Consider the following 12,928-nt stretch of genomic DNA (forward strand, 5'->3'; position numbering starts at 1 on the left):
GAATTTCTTATAACTTTATGTTTATATTTAGCTTTGTATTATGCAATAACGTGTGAAGAGAACTTTATGTAATTTTTTACTTTGTGAGTATGTATAATAATTTATAATTTTGTTGATTTGAGGATTTTGCTTAACGACAAGCAAAGCTTCAATTGTAGGAGTATGACAATACCTAAACATATAACATTTTTACATGCAAAAATTGGTATTAAATTTTAAATTTTGTTCAAATTTTTGTGCTTTAATGCTATTTTCTTACATTGTAGAGTTTAAAGCCCTTAGATGAGGAAAACATAAAATCCATGTATGAAAGTGCATATTTGGCCATGCAAGACCGAGGGTTAATTGAACCTTATTAGTTCAATGCCAATCAACCACGCAACCAAAAAGGAATTTTATATGCACATGGACTCTTAAGTCATCCTTGTATTCGAACGAAGTAAGATACAAGACTTTTACTTGCATTAAGACTTGTTTATGTGGCCAAGCTATGAATGTGCATTCATAAATAACTCTCACACCATTGAGCCCTATTTATTTTTTCAAAAGATTCCATGCAAATTAAATGCACAAGGACTTTACCTCATGTGGCCAAAAGAAATTTGAACTTTACCATGACTATTTTGCTAAGCATTGAAGAATTTTAAGCTACCATAAACTTTACCCTATTCGGCCAATAGTGTTTACATTTGAAATGGATTCTTTTTCTTATCTTTTTGAAGATTTATAAGCTACATCCTAGGAGTTTAGATAAGAATCAATTACCTTGTCTTGAATTCTATCTTAGCCAAACCTATAAGAACATTGCATCAAGATTATATCAAGCAAAGATTGCATGGCCAAGATTCTTCTAAAGATACCCATTCAGTTACACCTCTTCAAGAAGTAAGAGTCTCATTTGGTCAAAGCACTTTGAAGATGAAGATAAACCATATCTCTTAGCATTTGATTTTAAATCAAAATCTTCTAATTTTTGTCCCCCTATTGCCAAACCTCCTCTATAAATAGAGAAGTCATTCCCACTTGTTTCATTATCCCTCACTTCTCCTCTCTTCACTCTTTTCTTTTCTTAGTTTTTCTTTAGTTTAGTTATTAGCTTAGGTAATAGATTTGCCAATAACAAAATATCGTTTCTTTAAATTCTTTTCTTTAATTTGAGAAATATTTATTTTTCAAAGATCTCTTTATTTTCAAGCATTTTTTTCTTATTAAAAGTTTGAATTATAATTTCTTTTAGTTTTACAAATTTTGATAAGCATTCTTTTACAAGTTCAATTTAAGCATTCCTTCTCTAAAGTTAAGTTCCAGCCATCATCATTTTACATTTAAGTTCTTTAGTTTCATATTCGGCAATCTCAAGTTTTCTTTGTTTTCAAGATTTTCATTCTTGTTCTTTTAGATCTAGTATGGCTATACTCATTACTTCCCAAGTGACAATTGATGAAGTCAAGATCTAAGCCCACATTACTCTTTTTTTATTTTTTTTTATTTTGCAATCAACCGTGAATTTCACTTATTTAGATATAAGATTTTAATATCTCAAATTTGGTACTTGAAAGCTATCCGACATTACAATCCATAATCCTTTTACAAACGATATTGGAATACTTTTATTTTATTATTGATCTGTGCATTTGCAAACTATACAAAAAGCAACAATAAGTACTAGACTATTTGGTTGTGGCAGAAGCCTCCATATTTTTTTTTCCAAGCATGGATTTATTGAAAAGCTCCATGTTTCAGAACCCTAATGCCCTTCTAGACTTCGATATTCACATATTTTTTCATTTCATCTAGTGGATGCCTTTTGATCATTCTCTTTACCGCCATCAATACTTGCTGAAAATCCTATTGAGTTCTTTGTACAAACCTTTCGGTAGCATGAATTAGTTCATGGAGTAAATAGGAATTGCTTGAAGTATGGCTTTAATAAATATCTCTGTACCCCTAATTTATAATCTTTTATTCCTTTACCGTCACAAGCTTGACTGGATTCTATCTTTTAGCTCTCTAAAAACCCTTTTTCATCCCAACCTACCATAGAAGGTAATCCAAGGTATTTTTTTTGGACTTGTTGTTGCATGGATGCTAAATAGATTATTTAGTGTTTCTTTATGCTAATCATTTGTGTTACTACTAAAAAACATAACCGACTTTTCATAGTTAATTTTTTGACTCGAACATTCTTCACATTTTTATAGCATATCTCTTTCCCTTTCACCTTCGCTTCAATTCGCCTTGGCAAATAGTAAGCTATCATCTACAAAAATAAATAAATAAATAAGTAATACAGGGCCCATTACGATTGGCTTGAACACTTTGCAACAATCTTTCTCCTTGGGCTTTTATGAGAACTAATGACAATCCTTTAGAGCACAAGATAAATAGGTAAGGTGGTACTGGGTCACCTTGTCTGAAGCCTCTTCCTAGATAAAACTTGTTAGTAACTTGGCCATTTACAATAATTGAGTAGGATATGGATTTAACGCACTTCAGTATAAAGAACATCCACCTTGAGTTAGAAACCTAACTTTTACATCATACTTTCCAAAAAAATGCCACTCGACTTTGTCATATACTTTCCTTATGCTAATTTAAAGGCAAATTGACCATTTTGACCGATCCTTTTATTTTTCATGGAATGTAAAAGTTCATAGGCAATCAATACATTGTCTATGATTAATCTTCCTTAGACAAAAGTACGGTGGGATTCACTAATATAGTGTGGTAGGACAAGTTTAAGTCTATTAGCAAATATTTTAATAATGGTTTTATATAGAACATTGCACAAGCTAATTGGTTTAAATTGGGTTACATTTTTCAGTTATTTAGTTTTAAGGATCAAAATAATATTGTTATGGTTGATACCACTAAGGACCCCATTTCCATTCAAGAAATACTAGTTAAATTAACCACATTATTACCTATTATATGCCAGAATAATTGGAAAAAAAAAAAAACCAGACATATCGTCAGGTTCTGGTGCTTTTTGAAGGATGCATTTGTCTTAATACCATACAAACCTCTTCAACATTGAACCCATTAATAGGAAGCCATTCATCTGTTTGAAACTCAGTTTCCAATAGCCTCAAGAATATTTTCATGAACGTTCCCTTAAGACTGTAAGAGTTGTTTGATGTAACTAGTGGTTATTTTCTAAATATTTTCATTAGCTTCACACCACTCTCCATTTTTATTTTCCAACCCTATGATTGCATTCACCCATTTTCTTTGAAAAGCCTTGGCATGGAAAAATGCAATGTTTCAATCAACTTTTCTAAACCATTTGACCCAAGATCTTTATGCCTAGAATGTTTCCTCTTTATCTAAGGCCGCGTTCAGATCTTTTTAAATCTATTTCCCCTTTTGTAAATTTTTTCACTTACTAATAAACTTTCAACCATTAAAACTCTTTAGCAAGCCTCTCCACGTCATTGTGAATATTCATGAATCTGTCCTTCTACCATTTTGACATTCATAATCCCATGTGCTTCAGTTTTTCCAGTTTGTTATCATTGTTAATGTCATAATCAACGTCACATACATTGTTTTCCTCTTGCTCACGGTCAGATTTCCTTACCCACATAGCTTTAAAAAGAAACCTTCTATGTTTTTTCTTAACCGTCTGCCTTGTTTGTTTCGCTTCTGTATACACTACTATTGGGCTGTGACCTAAAACTAACATAGTGAGATAATGAACTTCTAGAAAGGAAATCTCTCCCACCATCCTTGATTAGCCACGCCTCTGTCAAGTCTTTCCTACATTATTTTTAAGGTTATTTCCTCTCTCCCACGTAACTCTATTGAAGCCTAAGTCTTCTAGGCCAACCTTATACAATGCTTCTCGAAAGTCTTCTATTTGTCTTTCCCTGCTTAAGCAACATCCCCTTTTTTCATGAGACCATAGTATTTCGTTAAAGTATCCTATACACAACCATGGCATAAAGGATTGGGAGGATAGTCTCCTTAGTAGCTCCCATGAAAGCGGCCTCAACCGGATGTCTGGCTTCCCATAGAAATTAGTAATTCTTCATTCTTTTACTCTCGTTCCTTCTTCCACCTCCATATCTATGTGGTTCTTGGAGAAGCTAAGAAGTTTGAGCTTAATGTTTGTCTTCCACATCATTACTAAGCCCTCCATTTTTTCCTTGTGCACTCATTCCAAAGCAAAAACTCAATTCATATTTTCTCTTTATTTTGTCTAATTTACTGGCATGTAGTTTTGTTTTGCTAAGAAAAACTAGTGTCTTTTTTCTTCAATAATTGTCGAAAAACTCAAACTGCTCATGGGTTTCCAAGCCCACAGCAATTCCACGGAAGATTCTTCATTGCTCTCAATGGGATTGGTTATTAGTCTCCGACGTTGAAATAGAATTTTTCATGTTGACGTCTATTTTAATCCTTCCCTTCTTTAATTGATTCCTAACTTCATCATCCATCAGCTCTTTCTTGTTTAATCTAGTCCTGTCACCCATTCTCTTTTTTGCCAAATTTATCAATGGAACCTTATCTGCCTTGTTTGCCACTCTAGCCTTTTTTTTCTAGGTCAGGCTTGCACTTTGTCCGTTTGTCCCTACTTCATTTTCCTCAACTACTGTGGTACTTCCCATGCTTGCATTCTTTTGGTTGTTAGTTCCTGTTTTGGTTATGTCCACGTCAGCCTTCATAGCCTCATCAACCTTACTAGTCACTTTTGTTGCATGAGTTCCACTATTCCCATGCATATAATTAATTTATACTAGGTCTCACATCGGATTTCCTCTCATTTTCTTACTCGGGTTAACCCCATCTTTTATGCATCCATGCTTTCCAGTGCTATCTCTTGGGCCTTGCGGCATATTTTCCTCCACTGCACTCGATTTTGTCATTGATTTAAATTCGACTTTTCGCACATTATCTCCATGAATGTCATGAGTTTTATCCCCTCCGAGTATCAATATCTTTTGACTATCTTTAACTGTTTCAAGATTATCCGACTGATTTTTTGCTTTAATTTGACTTTTTGTCTCGCCAACACTTTGTTTAAAATTCAATCTGCGGTGAGCTTTTCCCCATTATGTTACATTCACTGTTGATCTATTGCCGTTGCCATCCCTTGCTTCCTTTGAACATTTGTCGCCAATCTTGATGCCACTGTTCTTCTTATTAATTCTTGTATTTGCCATGTAGGAAGCATATCTTTTTTCTACAAGTAATGCATGCAGCTAGACGCCATACTGAGGCTTAACCCCTGCCATGTCCTCTATGTTCTCCATCAACTTGAACTCTACCGTTGTATGACCCAATATACCACACTCAGAGCAAAATAATGGTAAACGCTCGTACTTAAGCATTCCTCTTATAACTTTTCCATCACTATGAGCACCTATTGCCACAAATCTCCTTAGAGATTTTCTTATGTCCAATTCAACTCTCACCCAGAGAAACCTTTTCGAGTCAACTCCTTTATGGTTTCCAATCTTTTCCCAATGCTCTTTCCAACATTCTTGTTCATCCATTTCAAAGGTAGTTATAAATCCTTACCCAAAATTGTGCCATATCAAACTTGTATTCAGATGGCCTCAAATCTCCATCAAACTCAGCAAAAACTAAGAGGTTATTTTCAAAAGACCAAGGAGAACCATCCATAACCCTTAGCTTATCCTTCTTCTTTTTTTTTTGTACCAAACTTTAAAAAAAAAAAAGTTGGTGTCTAATATACTAACTTGTATCTCCATGGCCAACTTTCAGATGACTTTTAAAATCCTTATCATGGCTTCTCTGATGAAAGAACGGTTGGTTAGCAATTGACCCACTAGCCATCTCTCCCTTTCCACCATATTTATCGTACTCGGTAACTCCCTTACATTAACTCGATCATTTTCTTTTTTTATAAGCGTTAAGTTATTGCTAGCCTCTTCCAACTTGTCCGCCATCACTGATAGCAAACAAACTAATGACCACTAGTTACTAAGACAACTAAGCCACCTCCAAGACAACTCAGTAAAGGGATCTCGAAGATGGAAACTTTATACTCAGTCGAAACTAAGACTCCTCTTATAGAGTCAAAACCCAAATAAGACTCTAACGTGAATTTTAATCTTATGAGTTAATCAAGTATCAGATTGGTGAATAAATTGATAGAAAAGATAGATTATGCAATAAAAAAATATATTATTAAGGTTATAATGATAATTTATTTTATTTAAATAGAGAGAATTCAATTTTAAAATTTGTTTCTTTCTATTTCTTTTTCATTTTAAAAATTTGCGTGGGTTTTTGTAAAAAAATTCATATATTTTTCTTTTTTACAATTTAAAATAACTATAAATTTTATTTTTGTTTTTTTTTTTAACTTTTTTCTAAAATAGTAAAAAACTTTACCATCAATAATCACTGTGATTAGAAGCGAACCTAATCGACTAAGGCCTCCATTAGCATTGCATTTTGGTTTCAAAACACAACTTTTGAATGCAAAAATAATTGTAAACACACTATAATTTTTGTTAAAAGCATTTTTTTTGGCTAAAAATGAGTCAATTTTAAAAGCTAATTAGGAGGTGCAATTGCAGTTTGAAATTTATAGTTTGGAAATAAAATAACCAAATACCCACTGAATTATTTATTTTTGGCAAAAATCACTTACTTTTTCCTTTCCAACATCATGTCTTTTTTAAACTTTTTTATAGCATTTTTTAAACACATTTTTTTCAAACTGAAATTTTCCCAACTACAACAATAATATCACCTAATTAACCAAATTTTCTAGGCCGGTTGTGATGTGTGCTTCTTGTGGAAATCAATTGGCATTTGTCAAAAGCCCAATTTCCCAAATTTTGATTTTCTTCGAATTTTTTATTTTTAAAATTTTATTTTAAAGTTCAAACTCATGCTAGGAGCCCAAGTGAGCTCATGCTTTTTAGTTGATTTGGTGATAATCATGCTTAATTGAATCACCTCAAGCAACTTCATTGTTTTCGAGTCTAAATTATAAAAAATAAAGTTCAACTGAGCTTGAACTATGAATTTTGAGTTTTTTAATCAAGTCAAATGAGTACAGCAATGTAGCAACAGTAAGCTTTGTTTAGCTCAAATAAATTTTAAGCTAGGTTGGATATGAGATTCGCATGAGGTCATAATTGAAAATTGGTCACTAAAATTAATATTGGTTTCTCATATACCCAATTTAGATTAAAATTGTTTTTTTATTTGAAATTATCAGACAACGAGCATTGATTATTAGAACTAACTAGAACTAAAATTGAGGATCATTTTATTTCATGAAAAATGATTTTTCAAAAAATGATTTTTATATTTTTAATATTTGTTTGATAAAAAAATTGATTGGAAAACGAATAACGACTTATTGATAAACTGAAAATGAGATCATTTGTCTCGAAATTATCTTTTTCTTTTCAAAATAGGAAAAGATTTTTTGATAAAATGTGCTTATAAGTAAGACTATTTATTAACCTCGTGATTATAATTTTATTAAAGCGAGACTTTGGACATGATTTTTTAAGTTTGAACCTAATTTATCCGATCTCAAATGTTATTATATTAATTAGAAATATTTTATATAATTTTACTTAAAATATTTAAAATATTAATAATAAAAGTCTCTTAATATTTTAGTATTAAATATTTTTATAATTCTACTTAAGCCAAGCTTTCGACATGATATTTAAACTCGAATTTGATTTGATTCGAACAAAAATATTATTATATTAATAAAAAAATTTATTTAATTTATTAGCTCAAAGATTTGAAATAAATCAAGATGGGGTGAATTGGTTGATAATAAAATTTTCAAAAATCAATACTTAATAAGCACAAATTCTGCAAAATAATTTATTCAAGCAAATGAACACAATAAATAAGAGTAAACTAACGATCTTAAAAACAAGGGATAGAGATAGAGAATTAGACACCAAGGTTTATAAAGATTTGATTCTTTCTTTAGGCAACTACATCTTCTCTCTTAGCCTCACTTGCTAAAGACTTTAATCCATTATGTGTTGAAAGTTATAACATAGCTTCTCAAAGCTTTATATAATTAACACCACAAACTCTTAAGAGTTATCCTCCCCTTAAGCTCAAAATCTCACAATACAAAGTTTTCGAAGTGTTATGTAAACTTAAAGACTATCTCTAAGGTTAGGTGTTTGCTAGCTTGAAGTACAAAGCAATATTGACAAGAGAATTTAGAAAAAAATCGATACAAGAAGGATTTTTTGTATTTTTCTCTCTTTTGAACTAGTTTGAATGCTTGAACAAGATGATTGGTGGAGGCAATAAGTTCTCTTAGCTTTTCATACTCTTAATTTACAGTGAAAGCCTTCATTTATATGCAAAATAGAGTAGATAGACGTTGTTTTTGCATTTAATGCTTCAAACTGTAAAATATCAGACAAAAAATAGCTGTTGGGGCTTTATGGGCATCAGGGGATCGATCCCTTCATGTAGGGGATCGATTGGGTCAATTATAGGAAAACCCAAATTTGTGCAAGAAAACACATACCTGATCAATCAGGTAGTATACCTGATTGATTCAATGCTTGGGTGATCAATCCTCTATATGGGGAAATCAATCCCTTTTGTGAAATTTTTAACCCAGAATTGCATTCTATATAAAAAACAAATCGATTCCTTTAAAGGGGGATCGATCGAGTAAGTTTAAACCCTAACCAATCAATCTTTACAGAAAGGGGATCGATTGGTTCTTAATGAATTCCCACAACTTTAGCTATTGGAAAAAAAATGGATCGATCTCTTTAGCCAAGAGATCGATTAGGTAAAGGTGGGGATCGATCCTTTCTATTTAAAACATGCCTTAATCCATTTTGTTTTGAGAATTTGTTTTGTTTTGGCTCCAAAATGAATTTTGACAAGATAGAAAGCTAGAAAAATGTTTAATTTAAGATTATGAGAGTTTGATTCACGTTAGGCAAATTTTTGTTTTATCAATTCAAAACTTTTAATCAATTCAAGGCTAACATAATTTTTAGTAAAAATTAAAATATTAATATTAAAAGTATTTTGGTATTTTAATTTTTAATATTTCTATTTTGTACATTAGTAAATATAAATCTTTTTAAATAATAAATAGTATTATATTATTATTTTAATAATAAATATTAATATACTTAAATAATATTTTTATTATTTTAATAATTAATATTATTTAATATAATATTAATATTATTTTAATAATATGAATATTTTAATAATTTTTTATTATTTTTCAATTTAAAATATATTATTTTATATTTTAGTGACTAATTTATTTATAATACTATTTTAATAATAAACATAAATTAATATTTTTGTTATTACTTAATAATAGATAGTTTTAATATAGAATATAATTATTTTAATAGCATAAATATTTTTAATATTTTAATATTGATTATTACAATTTAAATATTATTTTACTAATAAAAATATATTTTAATAATAGTAATACTATTTTAAATATTATAAAATATTAATATAAATAATAAATAGTTTTATTTTGAGTGTTTAATATTAATATAATATTTAATAATCAATAGCATAATTAAAATAAATTTTTTAATATTAATAAATATAGTAATAAATAATTTCAATATATATTATTAATAAATAATTTTTAATATTTTAATATTTATGCCAATATTGTTAAAAAATAAATTTTTTGAAAAACAATCAAACAATAAAAAAATATTTTTCATTAACTTATCCAAATAACAAAAAATCTTTACTTTTCTAAAAAACGTGAACATATTTTAAAAAAGTAATTTTTAAAGGCCAATTTCCATGAAATAATTGGATTTGAGTGTCCTTGTACCTTGAAAATTTTGGTTCGTAATGACACTAGACTTGTTGTTTAGTTTGGTTTTTACAAGGCAATTTGGATTTCACTGAGGCCCAATCTGTCCTAGGCCTCTAATGTGTTTGTTCTCTTTTCAGCCTACAAATTCAAGTAAAACAATGCAAAATTCCCCTTTAGCATCTTTGCTCTCCTTGAAAAAATGGATCCCCTGTCCATACCATGATGCTAATAGTAATAGAATACAAACCATGTAAAAGAACTACGACCAACGGGATCATCTTCATTCTTTTCCCATATTTTGCTAATAGAAAATAAACATCATTAATTTAGCAACCCTGTGCAAAGCCCCATACTCTGATTGGGGTTTTATGGTCATTTCAATAGACCTGCCGACTGACTACATTCAAACCCAACTATCCTCCAAAAATAAGTCATGTACTGCCGTGCCAATATGAATTGCGATCAAGTACAATAGTCTTTTTTAAACCAATGGCCTAAATTTATTACTTTAAAACGAAATATGTTTAGAGCAATAAAAGAAACAGTTCTTTTCTCACCAAAATGTAACATTTCATGAACTGGAACTGCTGCATTGAAGCAGTAAATATCTAGAAACAATCCTCCTCAGAAGAACTAAAAATCAAATGCACTACAAACATCAGCCTAGGCGGGAAGATTCTTGAATTATCCTAATGCAGCTACAGGTGTCAAAGGAACGAAGTGAAAACCAAGGAAAAGAGTAGAGCTTCATAATTTCCCCTCTACTTTGCTTGAGGGTGAGAAGCAATGAACTCAACAGCAAGATTGATCGTGCTGATTTTGTCTGCCTCATTATCAGGTATCTCAAACCCAAATTCTTCTTCAAGGGCCATGACAACCTCCACAGTGTCCAAACTATCTAATCCAAGATCATTTTGAAAATGCGCGTCTGGGGCAACCTGCAAATTAGAAAAAATGAGATGTTAAAAAGGACAAAAACACTCTAAAAGAGCAAAATTCTATATGCAACCAAAAGAACTTTCTAGAAGTTACCCTCAAAATAACCTAAAAATTTATATTTTTTCATCATTACAAAATATATTGAAGATAAGAATAGAGGGAAAAAAACAAGCTCGGAATATCTTCTTTCCAAGTAGTAGAATACACAACAGTCACAGTCGTATCAATTGAAGTGATCCACTTGAACATGAAGAAAGCTTCTTTCCAAGTAGATATAAAATCACACTTCTACAACTACAACTAGCAATTTAGGTTGATATAAAGCTTATAGAATGTATCCTTGTTTGTATGTAAATCACACTATTAGTACTAAAACTTGGACTAGCAATGCAGCCAAAGCTAATAGTTGTGCCTGACCATAACTCTTCAAATTGCTATTAGCAAGTAACAGAAGCTTCAAGCCCCATCCCACCTATATCCCAATTAAGAAAACCAAATAGGTTGCTCTCGGGATGAATGTAATGAAATAACATAAAATCAAAAGAGCCAGAAAGAAATCAGCTCTAAAAAAAATGAAACTGCATCATAGACCAAACATAATTTTCTCCCATTGACCTATGAGCAGCTTTGTCCATTCAGAATCTACCTCAAGTTCACATTGATTTCCCCTCTTAAAGACATAATTTGGTAACATTTAACCAGAGCTACAAAAAGGACATCTTTTTATTAGTTCTCAACATTTATGTAGTAAAATTATCATATCATAAAAAAAAAAAAAAAAAAAAAGATAAATTTATTCCCAAATAATTGAAAGGTAGGTCATCCAATTGATTTAGGAGAAATGCGACTCCTTTAGGGTTGATCAATCACAAAGTAAGCCGAGACAATCCAAAATCCAAACCCATGTTTTCCATAATTTGTCATGAAATATTAAAGAAAAAGGTAAACCTAACGGGGTCTATACGGATGCTACTTTCACATTGATGAATCCATTATCATATTACCATTCATTTAATTGAAAAAACAAATCATATGTTTCATTTTCCACAAACTGTATAATGCACAAATAATCTACACTCCAAAATTTGAAGAAAATAAACGAAAAGGGAAAAGTGCGAAGTGAACAAGTAAGGACCTTGGAAGGATCACCTTTCTGGAAGTTTTTGACGACGGAGATGACGCGATCGGTGACCTCAGACTTGTCGAGGAAAGAGCCCTTGACCTCGTCGGAGAACCCGCGACATATGGCGTTAAAGGTAAGAGCGAAGATCCCGTTATTGATAGGGTTGGGGTTACGAGGCAGGGCCGTTGCGTTCACCCGCAGGTGCTTAAGCAAAGCTCCTCTCACCGCCGCCATTTCAATAAGTAGCCCTCTTCTCTTCTTTCCAGTGCAAATGGGAAGACACCTTTTCTTTTCTGTTTTCGCTCTCTCTCAACTACGAGAAATGGGAACCTTTGTAGCTTAGGAGGCGAGTAAAAGTGAGAAATAAATGAGGAATACGACGTCGTACTTTCTTGTTTTAGCCCCTTTTTTTATATATTTTTTATATTATCTTTTCTTTTTGCTTTGCCAAGAGGGCAAGACTGTTAAAATTGTTGATCATTCATCTTCATATTGTGGATTGCATATCGTTTTAGTCTTTATCATTAAAGCTAAATTACAGATTAGGAGAAAGATTGTATGAAATTTTATATTTCATATTAGTTGTATTAAGGCACTTTCACAAGTCATATGTTTCGGGTGAATTATATGAAGAGTTGATATTGGGCTATTAAGTTGGGCTATTAGGCTATTGGAGTTAGTAGAATGTTTAGTTCACTAAAATTAGTTGAATTGAAATTTTGTTAACTTAGTCAATATCATGATTATGTTAATGGTTGCTGCTAATTATTAGGATTAGTTACAATTGCTTAGTAGATATTTAGAAAGAATACAACACTTGTAATCATCATTTTAGAAAATAATATAATTCTTGAATCTTTTTTTTTCTCCTTTTGTCTCTTTTCTCCTTTTCTCTTATTCTTTCTTCTACCATTCATGACTATGCATGCTTATTGAGCTCTACATCAGCTCATTCTCTTACATTCCAATCAACTTGTATAATTGGTATTAGAGTTTAAGATTCTAGCATAGCTAACGATGAGATTATCCAATTAGAGCAAGATATTATTTAGCTAGGAAAAGGGATCGTATGC

At 31.1% G+C, this 12,928-nt stretch overlaps 1 protein-coding gene across 1 annotated transcript; it reads right to left on the minus strand.

The window, feature by feature from the left end:
• Positions 1-10,270: 10,270 nt before the first annotated feature.
• On the minus strand, positions 10,271-12,184 carry LOC111277694 (acyl carrier protein 2, mitochondrial-like). The gene is made up of 2 exons (XM_022864100.2): positions 11,868-12,184; positions 10,271-10,731 (listed from the first exon to the last, which is right to left on the minus strand). The coding sequence occupies exons 1-2, from the start codon at positions 12,087-12,089 to the stop codon at positions 10,555-10,557; spliced, it is 399 nt and encodes a 132-aa protein (XP_022719835.1). The 5' UTR covers positions 12,090-12,184; the 3' UTR covers positions 10,271-10,554.
• Positions 12,185-12,928: the final 744 nt, after the last annotated feature.

This window comes from Durio zibethinus, chromosome 7, assembly GCF_047325235.1.
Source record: "Durio zibethinus cultivar Kanyao isolate XHJ-2024 chromosome 7, ASM4732523v1, whole genome shotgun sequence".
Taxonomy (NCBI): domain Eukaryota; kingdom Viridiplantae; phylum Streptophyta; class Magnoliopsida; order Malvales; family Malvaceae; genus Durio; species Durio zibethinus.